Source organism: Micromesistius poutassou (genome assembly GCF_964030765.1).
Source record: "Micromesistius poutassou genome assembly, chromosome: 23".
NCBI classification, from domain to species: Eukaryota; Metazoa; Chordata; class Actinopteri; order Gadiformes; family Gadidae; genus Micromesistius; species Micromesistius poutassou.
Window position 1 is genome coordinate 1,187,554 of NC_140293.1, and position 19,850 is coordinate 1,207,403.

The window sequence follows — 19,850 nt, forward strand, 5'->3', positions numbered from 1 at the left end:
TGATGCAGACATTTGATTGCAGGTTTTTATCTCACATATTCCAAGGGTTGGCGGTCGCTTATACGAACAGACCCACGCCTTATGATCTATAGCCACCAGCATACAAAAAATAACTAGCTACTAGACTATTTCACTGGGACTACCGCCCATACCGGCAGCGGGTGACGGGGGTTAAAACGTTCACGGTGAGCAGAAGCATAACAACTTCAGAAGCTGGGATTCCACAAGGATTTCCATCCCTAGGAAAACGGGCAACCACCGTTCTCAGATCAGATACGCCAGAGAGCACTTTCGTGATCGCTCGGGGGGGGGGGATTTGGGGACAGTGGGGGTCCCAAGGGGGGGTTGGGGGCGGGGGGGGGGGGGTCTGGTACCTGTAGATCTCGTCGTGGCTCGGACACTTGCGGCTGCGGAGGTCGTCCAGGGGGTCGGTCAGCGGGTGCTCCCTGAACGCCGGCAGCTCCAGGTGGGGCCTGACGTGCTCGGCGCACATCGACACCTCGCACTTCAGACACGTCTTGACGGCGGGGGTCGCCACGGCGACGGCCACGGCCACGCCTGCGGAGGAGGAGGAGGAGGAGGAGTCGCCGCCCCCGCCGCCGGCCCCCGAGGCCCCCGCTCCCGCTCGTTCCCCGTTGGCGACGGGTGACTCCGCGTCTCCGGCCCCCCACGCCGCCGCCGCCGCCGCACCCGGCGGCGGACAGTAGTCGCACGGGACAGAGAGCCGCGCGGCGAGGCAGGGCAGCGCGCCCAAGGAGGAGGCGGAGCCCAGCGGCGGTTCCCCGGACGCCGTCGTCGCCGACGACGACGACGACGACGACACCGCCGACGCCAACCTGCCGCGGCGGCGGAAGTCGTCGGCGATGTTGGCCAGCTTGAAGTTCTTCTGGAACTTGGCGGAGCAGCGGTGGCTCTCGCGGCACTCGGGGCAGTGGAAGTGGCCGCGCTGCGACGGGGCCTGGTGCTGCAGCCGGCGCAGGCAGCCCAGGCAGAAGTTGTGGCCGCAGGGCAGCAGGCGCGGGTCCCGGTACACGTCCAGGCACACGGGACACGTCAGCTCCTCCCTCAGCACGCTGCTGGACAGCTCCGGGTGGACACACGCCATCTTGGGGACCGGGGGCGAGGGGCGACATTTAGAGTACGATGGGAGACAGACAGACAGACAGACAGACACACACACACACACACACACACACACACACAGACAGACAGACAGAGAGACACACACACACACACACACACACACACACACACACACACACACAGAAACAGACACAGAGAGAGACACAGACATAGAATAAGAAGAGGTGTGAGATAAGCTAATAGGGGGCTGGGGTATACACATACTGTACCGGTAACGAGTACAAAATACAAGTGTTGGAAACGACTCATGATCACCAAACAGAGCATCTAAAGCTGAGAAGTTGCTATAGCATGTTCGCCACACAGGATGAGCAGTGCTACATTAGTGAAGCCAGTAAACTCTTATAAAACAATTATTACATTGATTGTATTCATTTAGAATCCACTCCAAAATATTATAATATGATTAAAACCAAAAAACAGTACATACGGCATAAGTGGAACAGTGACTTCCATTACGAATTAGTTATAGCGTTAATTTCCAAATGTTGTGACAGTTGTGACATTCTGATTCAAACCACATTGATACTGAATCACGTCAACATGTATTGACGTGGCCTCGTGTCAATACTGACAAAATACCTCTGAACTGAAGTGGATTATCTCTCCGAAACTAATCACAAACTCACCTTGCTCGTCTCTGGTACCTGCGGGGTGTTTCAGTCATCGGGCCTTTGTTTCTACCTCTGGTGTGTTCGGCACATGTGAGGTCGACCGCTGTGTGCACGAGGTGCGTAAAGGTGTGTGGGTCCGTCCACGGGACTAATGAGCGGAGGACCACAACACGAAGAGCTGCTGGACTGTACACGGGACCGTCTGACGTCATTTCAATGCGCTCCCCGACGCTATGTTGCTATGGTGATGGTGCGTTGAAGTTCTAAAACAGTCGTCATTCACGCCATATGGGAAAAATGCCAATAAACTAACTTGGAGAAAAAAAAATGAAGGTTTAGGAGGACATCGGAAATAATGTAAAAACAAACATCATAAACATTTAGCGACCTGTTTGGTTAAATCATCTGCGAGTGTGTTCCCTCTCCTCGAGTCCTTTCGAAAATAGTAAATTACAATTTGGTTAAATGGATGTTGTCAACCAATATAGTAGTAGAAAAACAAAAGCAGTGCTATTTAATATGTGGCCAATCCCAACACGCAAGTTTAACAATAATGGTGATCTTTCTAATCGTGGTCCCACATGACTTGAACGCAGCATTATGTCCAGTCTACAGTCCGCAAATGAACAATGACGACCAATGAATGGATGAGAACTGAACAATGACTTTAACACTAACGTTAACACATGCTAAGTCGAAAACTGGTGAGGTTTAAGGACATTACACATAGATGGATATATTCAACATGGCAGCTGATGGTAAAATGTTGTCGTCTTTGAGTCAGTCATGAGCGCACCTGACCAAATTGGTGCTCATTTTATCTAATGTAGACCCATGGACCTATAAAGAAAGTGAAAGAAAGTTTCCGGACCCCATGACTTTTACCTATGTTCATCTTTTTACATGGCCTATAGCAACCAAAAATAAATCGTCTTGAAAAATATGAGTGAGTTTTGTATAAACGTTCAGCATTTCCTTTGCAAACCATTGTCAATTTGTTTTGTAAATCCTGCTTTTAACATTTGCGTCACATAGGTCATACGCCATGGCTCAAATGACAAGAGAAAAACTGAAATGACAATAAGGATTTATGTGTACACATAAGTGTGTTTTAAGAAATATCTTTTGACTTAGTTCATCCACTGTTTATTTCATAATTAATTTGGATTAAAAAAAATTATAGAGCCTAATATAGTATAGCCTTATTCAATAATATACAGGCCTAATTCCATAAATCATAAACTATCATTACACTATTTCATTCTGTTAATTTCCACAGGGATGTATAAAGTATCTAACTAGATCTATACTATATAACTATAACAGTCATTTAATCACGTGTATATTACCTTTGTTACATAATTAATAACTAATGAATAAATGGTAGCCACGCAGACTTGGTTTATGTCTTACGTTTTTATTAGTTGAAGGTTATCAATGTACAGGTCTCATCGCTTTCCACGCCGGGCAGGACATTTTCAAACAGGCCTAGAACTTTGACTTTGACTGAACCATGTGGAGTTCTCATGCAGCGTGTCTCCACCGTGTCTTTGTGCATTGTTAAACATCTCCCTCCTCCTGTTAACAAACAACAAGTCGGTCCACTTGATTTGTATATCTTCAATCACAGCTCTGGTCTCAAAGGGCTGCGTAGGCTACTTTATACGACACCCCCTGTCCTTCAACCCGCTAAAGGACTTGAAGGAAATCTCTCATAATATCAAGGAATAAACTGTAAGGAACGCACAAGAAGGATCCCTCCTTACTTTGTTTGATTTTGAATTATTTGCATTTTTACATTTATATTGTATTCATGTTTCTTTTAAAAATGTTTAAATGTGCTGTAAGATCTAAGTGCTATCATTTGGGTATCATTTGAATATATGTTGTTGCTGCATGTCTGCCTCTGTGAGGCAATTCTTTTCGGGCTGATTTCAGTCATGACTTAAACACTCGAGGGTGGAGATAGGTATTAGAATAGAATAAATCTTTAATGTCCACCAAGGTAGACATTTTTCTTTGGTTCACCAGTCATAAACGGGAGGGAACAGAGAGGGAGGGGCATTTTCTTGGTTTGCTTATGTTCCGAATCTTGCTCTCTCCCTTTACAACTCTCACATTTTACACACATTTTGATGTGTCACATTTTTTTCTCACATTTTACATTTGACAGCACCTCAAAACAGTACTCTACAGTCAAACAGTACTTTGTGTCATAATATACAATTACTTAATAATTAAGTTACAAATAAATTCACACGGGATGCACACAACTACTGGTAACTTTGATATAAGGGGCAAACTAAAGACAGAAAAGAACAACACCAGACCAACACACAACACTCGGGAGTGGGGCATAATAATAACAAGCTCCTCATCTCCATACACATGCAAATAGGCAAGGCAAGGCAAGGCAACTTTATTTATATAGCACTTTTCATACCAAGGCAGACTCAAAGTGCTTCACATATAAACATTGTCATACAATAAAATAAAATAATAGATAAGTAAAAAGTAAAATAGATAGAAAGTAAAGGCAAAGTTAAAAAACAACATTTTAGAAAGGCAGAGTTAATAAAAATGCATTTTAGAAAGGCAAAGTTACTAATAAAATAAAAATAAAAATAGAAACATTGTAGATTTAAGATTTAGCAGAAAGCTAAAGCAAACATAAAAGTCTTCAGTCTTGTTTTAAAAGCTGTCAGAGTTGGGGCAAGTCTTAAATCCTCAGGGAGTTTATTCCAGCTATTTGTTGCATAGTAACTAAATCCTGCTTCCCCATGTTTCGTGTTGACTCTGGGGATAATTAACAGATTGGTCTCAGAGGATCTTAGTGGTCTAGAAGACTTATGTAGTGGAAGCATATCAGTTAAATATTTTGGCCCTAAACCATGTAGGGATTTGTAGGTTAGCAACATGATTTTAAAATCAATTCTCTGACATACAGGGAGCCAATGTAATGATTTGAGAATTGGTGTAATATGTTCACATTTTTTGGTCTTTGTTAGAACTCTAGCAGCAGCATTCTGAACAAGCTGTAGTTGCCTTAGAGTTTTTTTTGGGAGACCTGTAAGGAGACCATTGCAGTAATCAAGCTTGCTAGTGATAAAGGCATGTACAAGTGTTTGTAAGTCTTCGGTAGACATGAGCCCTCTAAGTTTTGCTACGTTTTTAAGGTGATAATATGCCGATTTTGTAACTGATTTGATGTGACTGTCGAAATGTAAATCTGAATCCATAATAACCCCTAGATTTCTGGCTTTGATTGAGGTTTTCAAGGGCAGAGAGTGAAGGTGTTGGGTAACTTTAAGCCTTTCGGTTTTAGCACCAAATACAATTATCTCGGTTTTGTCCTCATTTAGTTGAAGGAAATTTTGGCACATCCAGTCTTTGACTTGCTCAATGCACTGGCACAACAGATCTATGGGCTGATAGTCATTTGGTGATAGAGATACATAGATTTGCGTGTCATCAGCATAGCAGTGATGGTCAATATTGTTATTTTGCATGATTTGCCCTAGTGGGAGCATGTAGATGTTGAATAGAGAGGGTCCTAAGATCGAACCTTGTGGGACTCCACATGTCACGTTTGTTGATTCTGAAACAAAGTCGCCAATGGAAACAAAGTAGTTCCTATTTTGTAGGTAGGACCTAAACCAATTTAAAACTGTGCCTGAAAGCCCCACCCAGTTTTCTAATCTATCCAAAAGTATTGTATGGTCTACAGTGTCGAATGAAGCACTGAGGTCTAGTAGCATTAGTATTGAGATTTTGCCAGAGTCTGTGTTAAGACGGATGTCGTTTACAACTTTAATAAGGGCGGTCTCAGTGCTGTGAAGGGGTCGAAATCCGGATTGGAAGGTGTCATAGCAACCAGTTGATGCCAGGAAGTCACTAAGTTGCTGGAGGACAATTTTCTCAATGATTTTACTTATGAAGGGTAGATTTGATATTGGTCTGTAGTTGTTAATAACAGAGGCATCTAGGCTCCGCTTTTTTAAAAGGGGTTTGATAACTGCAGTTTTTAAGCCTTTTGGGAAAGTGCCTGATTGGAGAGAGTTGTTAACTATTTGCAATATGTCTATTGCTAGGCAGTCAAAAACATTCTTAAAGTGGTTGGTAGGTAAAGTATCAAGGCAACAGGTGGATGGCTTCAGTTGTGTCACAGTTTCCACAAGAGTTTTAGAGTCTGTGACATTAAAGCATGTCATTGCCACGTTACTTTTGCCTGTTACTTTTGCCACGTTACTTGTGCATGTGTATCTATATGTGTTCGCATTGGGTGTGTGTGTGTGTGTGTGTGTGTGTGTGTGTGTGTGTGTGTGTGTGTGCACGTAGGATGTCTTTTGCTTCAGTCAGTCAACATTCTGCAAGGAAAAGAGAAGAGTTAAAGGTAATTCAGGCTGGTCTTTCAAACTTGCAGCTCTATGCAACTTTTCATTCTCAATATGCCAAAGACCCTACGAGAGAGAAATCTTTGGAAAATAAAAAATGTATCAATCAGCATGATTGTTAATCACAACGTCATATTAATAAAAAATTAAAGCCCGAAAGTAGTTGCAAGTTTATCTACTTCTCAAATAGACAGTGTCTTTTTTTTACCGACTTTATTTGCAATATAATTTGCAGTAATCATCAGAACAAAATACGTTCAGTTGGGCTATAATCAGAACAAACCAATTTCAGTTCTCATCATCGCAGGGACCTGGACCGTGGCTCTCAGCTGCAGGGTCCTCGTTTATCTCATCCTGACGATGGATGTCGCTCTTCCAGCTGAGTTTGAAATCTGATACCCCCTGACTTCTCAACTGCGCCTCGAGCTGAACACACAAACAATATTTCTCGCATTACCCGGTCGTGCTGCTTATCTGACACTAGAGAGTACACAAGTACGGCTCTCTGACCTGCTGCAGGAGTTGAGCACTGGCGGCTGAGCCATCGAGGTCACCATCCGATTCCATCTTTAACTTCATCAGCACCCTCCGTGATTTCAGCCCTGCAAAGAGAACCTTCTGATCACCAACATCTAGACTACAGCACATTCACCAGCTCCCTATACAAAATGTTCCCTATATGTGAATGACATCACAAGCCACTAAGACAGTGTTTCGGAACCATGGGGACGGACGGTCTTGCCACGCCGTTGTGGAGACCCCAGAACTCACCGCCCTGGCAGACGAAAGGCATCGTGGCCTCGCACCGCTCCTCGTACCACCGGCCCTGTTCCCTGACGTTGACAACGGCACAGCCCTGGAGGTTGGCGGGCCTGCCCACCATCCAGTACCTGAGGGAGGAGGGGCTCTTGTCGGACCACGCCCACCGGTCCAGGAAGAGGCCGATCCAGACGGAGGTTTTGTCCACCGTATTGAGGATTGTCGTGATCTGGTCCCTGCTTCGGATAGTGGGCAGGTCCATGCCTCGGGCTCTGCACAAATCCCGGGCAGAATGCCATGGCCACGTATAGGACTGAGGGAAATAGTACGGCGGTGATGCTGGAGGAAGAAACACCATTCCCCGTTAAAATAACGGGTACGATTTAACTAATCTAACCTGGCTTGTTTCTGACCCACGGTTGGGGAAATCCCTCACATGCGTGCGCACTCGCTCCATCACATTTTTGCGCTCATTTCTATTGATGAATGTTTTACAATTTGCAAGTGCAACTTTGTGAATCTTAAATCACGCAAGAATGGTTTAGACTCACCACCTTCGCACACAACACGACGGCCCCGGGTACACGGGATATCGTTCCAGCCCTCTTTTATCGTCTCTGCGCAGGGATCCAGGCTTTCAGAAAAGTTGGGCTCCGATACCTGCCAAAACATATGGAACTGCGCTCTGCTTCCGTCAGACCACAGCCACTTGGCAGGTCCGTCGATACGGAGGCCGATCCAGGCGTCACCCTTGCCGGCAGCAGTCTGGGCCAGAAGCTGGGCCTCGTCCATGGAGGTCACGGTGGCCAGGTCGCTGTGCTTGATACGACAGAAGCTCCGCGCGTCGCTCCAGCTCAGGGTCTGGTTGTAGTAGTGGTACTCTGGGGAGACTGGGGGAGCGGAGAGCTTCAGACCTCCTGTCTACAGGTCCAGAACGACCACTGTCCTCTTTATTTAATTCAAATTGAATATCATGAAGGGATTTCGTGGACGTTGTGTGGTGTGTGCTGTTTAGCCACACTTACTTGATTCTGTAGTCATGCTTGAAAGCATGAATACTCCTTTGGATAAAAAATGCTTATGATTAATATTGGTTTATAATAATGAAATTTATAATAGGCCCTACTGGATAATTGGTCTATATAATTACCTGAATTGCATTTGCTGAACTTTCAATGACAATTCCTGACGTATTCCTTTAGGCCTACGTAATGGGTAGGATAGCCTACTATATATTTTATGATAATATTAATATTATCCATCAAATTGCCACATGATTGACATATTCTGAGTTGTATGCTGTTGTGTAACAGTTAACAAGGCCTTTACTGTAATAATCGGATGGTGTGTTGCTGTTTTATGATGAAATGCTCACCAATGAGACGGACCGCGGAGACTCGCACCCGGAACATGGTCTGATGGTCTGTTAATGAAGCTTAACAGGGAAAAACACATCACAACAATAGATCCGTTTCAAATAACGATTATGAGAATCACAGAGCTAAATTTGAGGTAGAATTTAGAAAAGAAGATAACAGAAAACGCTTAATTGTAAAAGGTACGTTTAAAGATTTAATTTGAAGATATTGACAGCTATATTGACGCCCTCAGCTCCTCTGGCAGACACTAAAACGGGATCCTAAGCGATCAAAACAACATCCTACCTGTTCGCAGATGTCCCCTCTTCTGAATCCCCAGCCTCACCAGTCATACTTATAGTCACAGACATACAGCGTTGTACTCCTGTAAAAATGCGAAAATGCCAAATGCAAAACTGGACAAAAGGTGTCACTTTTGCTCTACAGAAGATATAGGTAGGCTATATTTGGTTACCAGCCTTGCATTGACATGGGCCTTGCCCTCCTGTCAGCTTGGTTTGATTGAGTGCCTCTTACGTCATGTTTCTGGTGGTGACTAGGAGTAATGAATCATGTTGACTTCATTGCTCCGAATAAATTATTATATGACAATGAACGGATTGGATTGTTACGGATACATTATGTCATTTGAACAAGTGTGCGACGCCAATCAAAATAAGAAGGAAATACTATCAAGCTTCCTAGGCCTATAAGCGTAGGCCTATAAGCGCAGAGCGCAGCCCTTCATATTGCACATTTTCATAAACAATTAAGATGGCTGCCACTGTTGTTAGCGATCTATATTAGAGGCATTTTGAACCTGTTGAAAACCCTTGTAAAAGTGAAATGAGATCTTTCAGACTAATTGTGCTGGCTAGTTCTATTGACTCTCTAATGTTAATCTAATATATCAAATTCAGTACATAAGAGGGGAAAAGGAGTGACTATAGTATAGTGCTTCAATCAATTAATTCGTACAAAAGTGATGAAATCAAAGCCAAAACAATACACAACACTTTCACGACAATCAAAAGCAGAGCTGAGTCACGTTGTAAGTCACGTTTGAAGTAAAACATTTGTATCAATAATGTACACGTTCAGAGTGAAATATGACGAAAGAAGTAAAGGACCGTCTCAAGTTGACCTCAACCCCACAAAACCCTTCCTTAAAATCACCTCGAACATAATGTAGGAGGATGAACTAATTCATCCAGGCTTGGAGAGTGTCTCCGTGCTTGTAGGCCAATCACCACCTGAGGCCACCCTATAAAGGTAGACATCGCCCTGTGACTCTCCATCTTGCTCCCACTTGACTCTTTGGCACTGAGCCCCGCCCCGGTTGCCCGTCTTCTCGTCAATTGCCACCGGCGCAGGTATATAGCAGTAGCTGCAATTGTTTGAATGTAAAATAAGAACTCCAATTGGCCTTTATCACAGCAGTTTTTATTCGTTTGCAAACTAGTGGGGATCTCTCTGCTGGTGTGGCACTTCCCTTGTTGGGAGCGCTCGCGATTGCTGCCGATGCTCCGACGTGAGCGCACCTCTCGGCCTCAGCTACCTGATAGGAACCAGGCCAGGGCCCAGTTTCCTGATAACGATGGATCCACGCTCGTACGAGCATTCTCACAAAGGATCTTTCGAACCTTTGTAAAAAAAAAAACTCCTCTTAACATGAACGCGCGTTCACTGCTCTAATGACGTTCGTAGGCTTGTAGCTGTCCACTGACACGGTGCTGAAATGGGCTCTGTAGGAGGGGGAGACGCAGGAATGTTGTTAGATGAAACTGTATATTTTGTGGCAGCAAAAATATCTCCCCATCAAGGCCAACAGAGTAGCATACAAAAACAATAGACTCACTGTGCGTACATTTTTAGACGCACTGTGCGTACATTTTTTTACAGCATTCCCCCCCCCCCCCCCCCCCCCCCCCCCCCGAAATAATTCCATATTAAAAAAATAAAAAAATAGCTTGTGTCTGTGTGACAACTACATTTATCTTAATGTGCTGCTGATTTCTGAAACATGATTTGCGCAGCAAAGAGAGCAGACTTTCTGATTCCGCATAAGGTCTCATTGATTGGCGCGCACTCTCTAGTCTGGAATCTTTGGTGTAAACATTAAAAATGCAACGTTCGATTCATTCATTATCATTCAAACGCAGAAGCTAGGCATTGACACGGCTATTGCTGACCAGGATTAGGAGAGCTTGGTCTAGATCCTGCCCATATTGTTGGGCAGGGGTTAGGGGTATGAGCAGGGCCGGCCCGAGGCATAAGCGACCTAAGCTGCTGCTTGGGGTCCCCTGGCCACCAGGGGGCCCTCAATCGTGTGTTTTTATTTTCTTTCTTCAAGTTCAGTAAACCACACTTATTCACAGATTTGTGATTTCAGTACACTGAGGTTAAAAATACACTATATAATAGGGCTTCCTTAATTATACAAAATGGGTTATGGGTTGATGTCTGAATGGGGCCCCTAAATATCGCACAATATGTGTGATAGGTTATAGGCTATGAATCTGAACGAATTAAGGTATTGCCCAGTTGGCCATCCCCAAGATGCACCAAAATACAGGAAATCTACCAAATTCTGGGGGAGGACCCCCGGGGCCGCCCCACTCCCCCATTTACATCCACTTTTGCACAAATTGGAGGAGGGGGGTCTTTATGCTTCTTTGCATAATGAGTGCCGTTCGTGTCAATAATCATCAAGCACAGATGACTCCGCGGTGGTGGGAGGAGGGGCCCCAAAAAGCTTGAAACAAATTCTGCTTAGGGCCGCTAAAAGGCTTGGGCCGGGTATGATGGTGCGGGCAATGTAAGCGGGAAAGCGCGCACGGCAGAAATCCTCTGCAGCCGTTGGTCTCAGCATGATTCATGTATGTCTACGAGGACATTTTAACCACGATGGCTGAATTAAAATCAGAGGGAGACAGCAAGTGCAGCTTGAAAGCGACCTCCCACACAAGAGCAATGGAGTCATTTGATTTTATTATATGCCTTGTGACGTGGCATTTGATCGGTACATTTTGTATGTATTTTTGGAATTTTTAATTGCTGCAATAAATGTTGTTGTCTTCTAACATGTCCGTCTTTGCTGTTTAAATCTAACAGTAGTCTACGAGTAATATATCGGCGGTAACCACCGTTTTTGGGGTATTGCGAAATTGCGCAAAATTGCGTTTTAATAAAACACATCCAATACCACTGAATGTCCAGCTGGTGACTCCACTGAGGCTAAGGTAACGATGCTCTCAGCGCTCTACGAGTGCCCCTGGAGCCCTCGTTAGCTATACGACTGTTTTCACGACGTTCGTTACGCAACCATGCTTTCGGGAAACGGTGTGAAAACTGAACGATGCTCGTATGACGAACTTTACGAACCACTTAGGCTAATGACGCTTTCGGGAAACGGGGCCCAGGTCTTGTCAGCCCTAAAAGCACAGAAACACTGCTGTTTGGCGGGAGACTGATTTGCTGATTTGTTTGCTGGCACATCGCTTGGGTGTCGAATGTAATATAAACATAAATAAATCCCTTACATTGCCCTTTGTTTATTTATTTTTTTATCATCAAGTTAAATGTTGTAGGCCTACCTCGTTTAGTCTGTCTTTTGATTTGTTTATTTCTGTCAATCATTTATTTTGCATCCATTGCTTTAGGATACTTTTGTTTGGCTGTATGCATGCCCCATTCGCTGAGGCTTATTGTTTTTGTTTCATTTTCATATCCTTGGTTTAAAGTTTTTTTTAACTTTCTTTTCGTTTGAGTGCAGCACCCCCTAATTTTGTTTCCCTTGTCCCAGTGGTTGAGAGCCGTGGGGGTGCTGCTGGTGTCCTGGTGGTGGTTTCCCATCTCGTATGCTGTGCTCCCCCCGGCCTCGATTCTTTTCCAAGTGTGCGAGTGATCACGGGTGACTTTACTTTGTATTATTTGGATCCCTCACATCCCGCGATGACCCATCTCCCCACTGGTAGGCTAAGCCTCAGCGTAATATATAGCATATGAATTTGAATAATATACAGGCCTAATTCCATAAATCATAAACTATCTTTGCACTATTTCATTATTTAAATTTCCACAGAGATGTATAAAGTAGACCTACTTAACTATAACTATTATTGAATCACGTTAATAGAATAAATGGGAGCCACACAGATGTCTAAAGCTTTTATTAGTTGAAAGTTATCAAGGTAGGCTACAGGTCTCATCGCCTTCCACGCCGGCTAGGACATTTTCAAATCTAGAACAAGGCCTAGAACTGTTAGATCTAAGAGCTATAATTTGGGTATCATTTGAATATCTGTTATGGCTGCATATCTGCCTCTGTGAGGGAAAAGTTCAGGGAAGTCACATGTGCATGACTAAAACACTCCTTGGTGGAAATATGTATGTAGGGAGGGAACGGAGAGGGAGGGGTATTTTCTTGGGTTGTTTATTTTCCAGATCTTGCTCTCTCCCTTTACAATTCTCAGATTTTACCGACAGCACCTCAAGATGTGAATATGTAGTCATTTTTCACAATAAAGCAGTACTCTACAGTCAAACTGTACATTGTGTCATAATATACAATTACTTCATAAGTAAGTTACAAATAAATTCACACGGGATGTACACACAACTACCGGTAACTCAGATATAACGTGTGAATTCGGGAGTGGGGCATAATAATAATAAGACATGCAAATTCTGGGCCCTATATACAAGAAGTCCTGATGACCCCCCACTAACTAGTTTCACTAGCAGGCAGCTAGGATGATATAGCCATTTTGTAATGCAATGAAGCCTATATGCCATAGGATATTATATTATTTATCATGTAGCCTAATAACGGCTTAGTATTAATTTTATATTAGGTTGCTTTAAATCAGTAGCCTGCTGTTGCAATATTAGCCTACCCTACACTTTATTTATCCTTTACCTTAATAAATAAATAAAAAATAAATAACCCCCCCTATTAAGTGCATCTTGAGTCATTTTCTTTCAAGTAAGAAATGCTATTGTGAGACCAGGAAGCGATGAAGTCTGGTCGACCGGGAGGTTACCTTAATAACCAAGGCCTCATTTAGCAACGATAACAGAGTTAAGAATGGGGTTTCATCTTGTGTGTTTAAACGTTTGTGCTCACCTTTCTTAGAATATAATATAGTCAAAACCTTCCACAATTTTGTCTTCTCTTCCTGTCTTTCTTCACTCTTCTGAGAGCCAGACTTCAATTTATTTAACTATGGCTGTGACATATTTCCGCATGACATTTAGTTATGTTACGGCTACTATTTGAACAACTATCAAAAAAAAAATATATATATATATATATATATATTTTTTTTTTTAAATTTCCCTTGGGCCCCCCCTAGCCTGTCTCCCTTACACCCATAGTCTGTCGGCCCTGTATGTGTGTACGTAGGAGGTTGGTTCAGTCAGTCAACATTCTGCAAGGAAAAGAGGAGAAGAGTTAAAGGTACTTCAGGCTGGTCTTTCAAACTTGCAGCTCTATGCAACTTTTTAGAAAAGGCATTTAACAAGTCATGCTTGAGCATGATTGAATATCAGGTACAATCCAGCTCGTTCTCAATATACCAAAGACACTACGAGAGAGAAAATCTTTAGTCTTTAGACAGTCTTTAGTATTTTTTATAAATCAGCATGATTGTTTATCACGTCATATTAATAAATGATAAATGCCCGAAAGTAGTTGAATGTTCATCTACGTCACCTATTGACAGTGTCTTTTTTTACCGCTTTTATTTGCAATATTTGCAATATATTATATAATTTGTGGTTATCATCAGAACAAACCAATTTCAGTTCTCATCATCGCAGGGACCTGGACCGTGGCTCTCAGCTGCAGGATCCTCGTTTATCTCATCCTGACGATGGATGTCGCTCTTCCAGCTGAGTTTGAAATCTGATACCCCCTGACTTCTCAACTGCACCTCGAGCTGAATACACAAACACAAACAATGGTTCTCGCATTGCCCGGTCGTGCTGCTTATCTGACACTGAGTAAATATGTACAGTTCATATATACGATGTCAATAACTAAATAGCTATACGTTTAAGTATGTATCCAGGCTGAATCAAGATTAAATGGCAATCGACATTTGCCAGCACAGTGCAGCACTGTACTTTGTGCCCTATGTTGAAGTATGCTTTTGCAGAAACATCCATACACAGACTTTGTAATCTGTGAAAAAGATGTCCTGTTACAGTCGTATAATCCTGAATACGCTCAATCTCGTCTGATGTCGGAAGGAAAGCATGATCGGGCCTGGTCAGTACTTGGATGGGGGACAGCCTGGGAACAGCAGGGGGTAGTTCCCAGCCTTACAAGTAGGTACGGCTCTCTGACCTGCCGCAGGAGTTGAGCACTGGCGGCTGAGCCATCGAGGTCACCATCCGATTCCATCTTTAACTTCATCCGCACCCTCCGCGATTTCAGAGCTGCAAAGAGAACCTTCTGATGACCAACATCTAGACTACACCACATTCACCAGCTCACTCTTTTTAAAGGGCAGTTGTTTCTGAACCATGGAGACGGTCTTGCCACGCCGTCGTGGAGACCCCAGAACTCACCGCCCTGGCAGACGAAAGGCATCGCGGCCTCGCACCGCTCCTCGTACCACCGGCCCTTGTCCGTGACGTTGACAACGGCACAGCCCTGGAGGTGGGCGGGCATGCCCACCGTCCAGTACCTGAGGTAGGAGGGGCTCTCGTCGGACCACGCCCACCGGTCCCAGTAGAGGCCGGTCCAGGCGGAGGTTTGGCCCACCGTATTGAGGATTGACTCTAAACTGGCCGCCTCTAGGACAGTGGGCAGGTCCATACCTAGGCTTCTGCAATGATCCCGGCCAGCTGTCCATTCCCACGTATAGGACTGAGCGTAATAGTACGGCCACTGTGCTAGAGAAGGAAACACCATTCCCCATTAAAATTGCGGTATAGGTATGATTTAACAAACCTAACTACACTTGCGCCTGGAGAGGTGTGTCGGCGAAAAGCAGAGGCGTGTTGCGGTGCAAATAATACTTGGTGCTATTTTAGTGATCCAAAAAGCAATTGCGCCACTGACCGGAAAATACCTGGTCTAAATGCACTAGCGGATAGCGCAGTCGGTGTTGCTATTTTGACGTGCCATGGCAGGTTGGAACTGCAAAATAAGCTTACACACATTTAGGCTATACACAGCACAAACACGCAAAAGATTAGCCTAATTGAAATATGCTGATGAAGTGGATTGTGGAAAAAAAAAAATCCATAGGGGCTGCATGAATGAACACTGTAGTAATATGCCATGCGTTAAAATAATAATAATAACAAATATAGTTGCCAGCAACAATAACGGGGTCCTACGGTATAACAGCCACCAGCCTAGCCATCAGCCTAGCCATCAGCCTAGCCATCAGCCTAGCCGCCACATATACCATGTGCTCTAGTACTGGCCTCTTGTCAAGCCAGCACCTTCCCCCCAGCCACAAAATGAGACTCCCCTTAAATAAGCCAATCAGTCCCAGGTGGACTGATTGGGCCATACCAATAACAAGGGGAACTTCCCTGGCCAAGGCACCTTCTGCCCCCTAGTTCTTCTGAAATCCAAATACCACATTAAATATGATGTGAGGGGAGAGACAGTGAGAAGGTATGACCCACAGTATGACAGTATGACCAACAGTATGACTGTATGACCGACAGTATGACTGTATGACCAACAGTATGACTGTATAACCGACAGTATGACCGTATGACTGTATGAACGACAATATGATAGTATGACAGTATGACCGTAGACTGCCAAGGGCAGATTGGAGTATATTTTGAGAAATTTAAGTCTTTCCTATGTGGAGGTATGGTGAGCTTGGTTGGTATGGTAATATGCATTGGTATGCCTTAAAAACTGGTTTTCCGGCAGTTAACATATCAAAACAATCACCAACCATGTTACTAAAGCCTACTGTGTCAAAATCAACTGTCAAACGGATGTTTGCGAAATAACGTGTGTACCCCTTTAAGGCCCATCCTGCATTGTAGTGAGGCCATGGTTCAGAAGGGAGAACTTCAAACTAATGTTTTTTGGTTGTTTATTCAGATATAGTCTTCAAATTTGGCATGGGTATACTATGGAATCTCCTCTTAATAGCCACATTCAACAGCTGGGCCTAGGTGTTTTGGATGTAATGTTGGAGCTGTTTAAACGTGTTGTAGAGCTGTATACATATGCATGTATTTCACTTTAAAATACATATCTCTGCCGTCTTTTGCCTTATTGCTATTATTTGATCACCCTATAGTCCCACAGTGACCTGGTACATGTGTGCCAAGTTTGGAGCTTTTCCCACTTTCAGCACCAAAGGAGTTAATGTGTGGGTGTTTGGTCAAGTTGTGGTCACTGCACTATATCCCAATGGTCTGACAATATGGGTTGCAATGTGAAAGTTGTTCATCATGAGAAATGGTGCATGTATACCAAGTTTCATACAAATTGCACCTTCCTAGTGGTAATGGCAGCCTGTTGAAGTCCTGAACTTCAAGGCCTTGTTATAGCGCCACCTATGTGTTATTCTGGCCCATCTTTTGATTCCTTTACTAACTTTAAGAGTTCTACAAGCCTGCCAATTTTTATAACTTTTGGAGCCAAAAAGTCAGGATAAAAATAATAATAATACTAACGAATACAATAGGTTTCCTACGGATTCCGTAGGACCCCTAATAATAAACTCAAGCAAAGTATATCCCAGCCTTCCAAAACTAAATTTTGTTTAGGGTAAATGATAACGTTGATTAAATTATTTGGGAAACAGCAAACACATATTTTCTTGACACAGACATCGTGTACAAGCCCATAACTTATAGATTGATGTGTATTTGATCGTGAGAAAACATTGTTTTACCACAACGAGTGAGTGTTTAAAATAATGAATGAATGTGGGTGATGTTTGGCGCGCAGTTCAACTATATGTGTGCACCCATCTGTTTAAACACACGCAAACTAAACACGTAACGCATAATACAGTCCATGGCAATTTATATTAACGGGCGGACACATGCATATTATGAACACAAGTCGATAACGATAATGTATACAATACTGGTAACAAACAATGTTTGTTAATGTATTGCCACATATCATAATTAGACCCACAGTTGCGGCCACAGGACCACATTATCATATATGTGTTAAGTACTCTTTGCCAGAATTTACATGACGATCAGTGTTTCTGAAGTTGTAGAATAAAACTTGAATTTCCCCTTAGGGATCAATAAAAGTATATATCTATCTATCATAAAATGCTATTCCAGGTTTGATTTAGACCTATCATTTGGCCATAAACTGAGCCATTTCAAGTTTAAAATTCATGTAGTCATGCATCTGTCTCAGCGGAGACTACAAATGCTGTCAAATGCTGATATTTTGACAGCGTCAAAATATCAACTCGTCAAGTTCAAATGTGCTCATGGCTCTTAAAGGGGATGGGAGATGGAACTCTCATTGGTTTATTTCATGCCCAAAACACACCTACGGGTATTCAGACCAACCCATTTTAGATTTGCGTCGGGCGCAAGAGTCATTTATCCGCCGTTCTAATAGCAACAGCGACACAGCGACAGAGATCTGCCCACAAAGCTACTTGCGTTTCACGCTTCATACTTGCGTTTCAGACAATTAAAATAGGGCCCATTGTGTTTCTATGTTTTCTTATGATTATTCCTCTGACATTGGAGTCTATGGCAGCCCATAGAACGTCTTGGTAAAAAGTGCTGAAATTTGGCTGAAAATTTCGGGCCACTCCACTGACCACTCACACTCATTTACAGACCTCTAAACCCGGCCATCTAGCACCACCAACGGGTCAAAATGTGGTCGAAAATGTAACCGCTTGGCTGACAGATCTGAAATTCGGCACACTGATTCGGGACTGTCCCATGATCACTCTCGCCAATTTACAGACCTCTATGCCCAACACTCTAGCGCCACCAATCGGTCAAAACTGGACTTGCATTACTCTCCCGAGCATTCCCCGTGCTTCCGATTTCAATGACCCCTACTATGCAACTTTGCACCATATTGAACCTCCACCATATTGGATTTAATCCGAACTCTAGGAAAAGTTTCAACTATCACAAATTCCGCTTTTCACAGAACTCGCTTTTCACAGTGCAGTACAACTCAAGGCGATTCAAGGCGTCGCCTTGAGTTAACGTAACCAAACTCGATACCAATAGTTAGGACACTGTTCCAATCACTCACAGCAATTTTTTTGCATATGCATTGAACTCTCTAGTGCAACCACCAGTTCAAACAGGAAGTTAATCCCTATCTCACGCTTTCACGCATTGGAAACCAAACGGATTAGAGACCCCATGCTGAGGACACCCAATAACTCAAGTGACCTCTGACCACTAGGGGCGCTATAATGATACGAAGTGAGGTCGTATCTCAGGCACACTTTAAATCATCGAAACCAAACTTAGTACATGGACTCGGGGCTCCATCCTCCACGTTTTGACACCAAACTTGGTACATGGACTTGTGACATCATCCTGAATGCGCATAATACATTTGTTAATCTTCCACCACAAGGGATGCTATAATTAGCCAAACCTTTTCCGTATCAACACCAAACTTGTTATATGGAGTCAGGACAGCCAAACGTTGCAGCTATATTTACAATTAGCAATTGAAACTTTGAATCTTAAATCACACAAGAATGGTTTCAACTCACAACGTTGGCACACAAGAGGAAGGTACTGGATACACAGGGTATCTCTCCAGCCATCTGCGGTCATCTCTACGCAGAGATCCGGGCCATACAAATAGTTGGGGTGCGATTTAAGCCAAAACGTAGGGGACGGCTCTCCGCTTCCGTCAGACCACAGCCACTTGGCAGGTCCGTCGATACGGAGGCCGATCCAGGCGTCACCCTTGCCGGCGGCGGTCTGGGCCAGAAGCCGGGCCTCGTCCATGGAGGTCACGGTGGCCAGGTCGCTGTGCTTGATACGACAGAAGCTCCGCGCGTCGCTCCAGCTCAGGGCCTGGTTGTAGTAGTGGTACTCTGGGGAGACTGGGGGAGCGGAGAGCTTCAGACCTCCGGTCTACAGGTCCAGAACGACCACTGTCCTCTTTATTTAATTCAAATTGAATATCATGAAGGGATTTCGTGGACGTTGTGTGGTGCGTGCTGTTTAGCCACACTTACTTGATTCTGTAGTCATGCTTGAAAGCATGAATACTCCTTTGGATAAAAAATGCTTATGATTAATATTGGTTTATAATAATGAAATTTATAATAGGCCCTACTGGATAATTGGTCTATATAATTACCTGCATTGCATTTGCTGAACTTTCAATGACAATTCCTGACGTATTCCCTTAGGCCTACGTAATGGGTAGGATAGCCTACTATATATTTTATGATAATATTAATATTATCCATCAAATTGCCACATGATTGACATATTCTGGGTTGTATGCTGTTGTGTAACAGTTAACAAGGCCTTTACTGTAATAATCGGATGGTGCGTTGCTGTTTTATGATGAAATGCTCACCAATGAGACGGACCGCGGAGACTCGCACCCGGAACAT

The 19,850-nt window shown here is 43.7% G+C and overlaps 3 protein-coding genes across 4 annotated transcripts in view; all 3 read right to left on the minus strand.

Moving 5' to 3' along the window:
• Nucleotides 1–1,895, minus strand: part of LOC311368486 (E3 ubiquitin-protein ligase Midline-1) — a 6,115-nt gene extending 4,220 nt beyond the window's left edge. The window contains exons 1-2 of one of the 2 annotated variants that reach the window (XM_084487293.1): nt 1,773–1,895; nt 375–1,105 (exon numbers count right to left, since the gene is read on the minus strand). In XM_084487293.1, coding sequence (XP_084343419.1) covers nt 375–1,105 — 731 coding nt within the window. In that variant the 5' untranslated portion in view covers nt 1,773–1,895. Of the gene's footprint in view, nt 1–374; nt 1,202–1,772 lie in introns of those variants that run through there. The other variant, XM_084487294.1, reaches the window with a different exon arrangement.
• A 4,544-nt stretch (nt 1,896–6,439) lies between these two features.
• Nucleotides 6,440–8,322, minus strand: LOC311368663 (macrophage mannose receptor 1; the record flags this gene model as incomplete). Its single annotated transcript, XM_084487462.1, has 6 exons — nt 6,440–6,577; nt 6,662–6,753; nt 6,923–7,249; nt 7,495–7,800; nt 7,936–7,971; nt 8,286–8,322. 6 exons carry the CDS (start codon nt 8,320–8,322, stop codon nt 6,440–6,442), a joined length of 936 nt encoding a protein of 311 aa, XP_084343588.1.
• A 5,750-nt stretch (nt 8,323–14,072) lies between these two features.
• LOC311368664 (putative C-type lectin domain family 20 member A) lies at nt 14,073–19,850 on the minus strand (the record flags this gene model as incomplete). Its single annotated transcript, XM_084487463.1, has 6 exons — nt 14,073–14,210; nt 14,621–14,712; nt 14,845–15,171; nt 19,023–19,328; nt 19,464–19,499; nt 19,814–19,850. The coding sequence occupies 6 exons, from the start codon at nt 19,848–19,850 to the stop codon at nt 14,073–14,075; spliced, it is 936 nt and encodes a 311-aa protein (XP_084343589.1).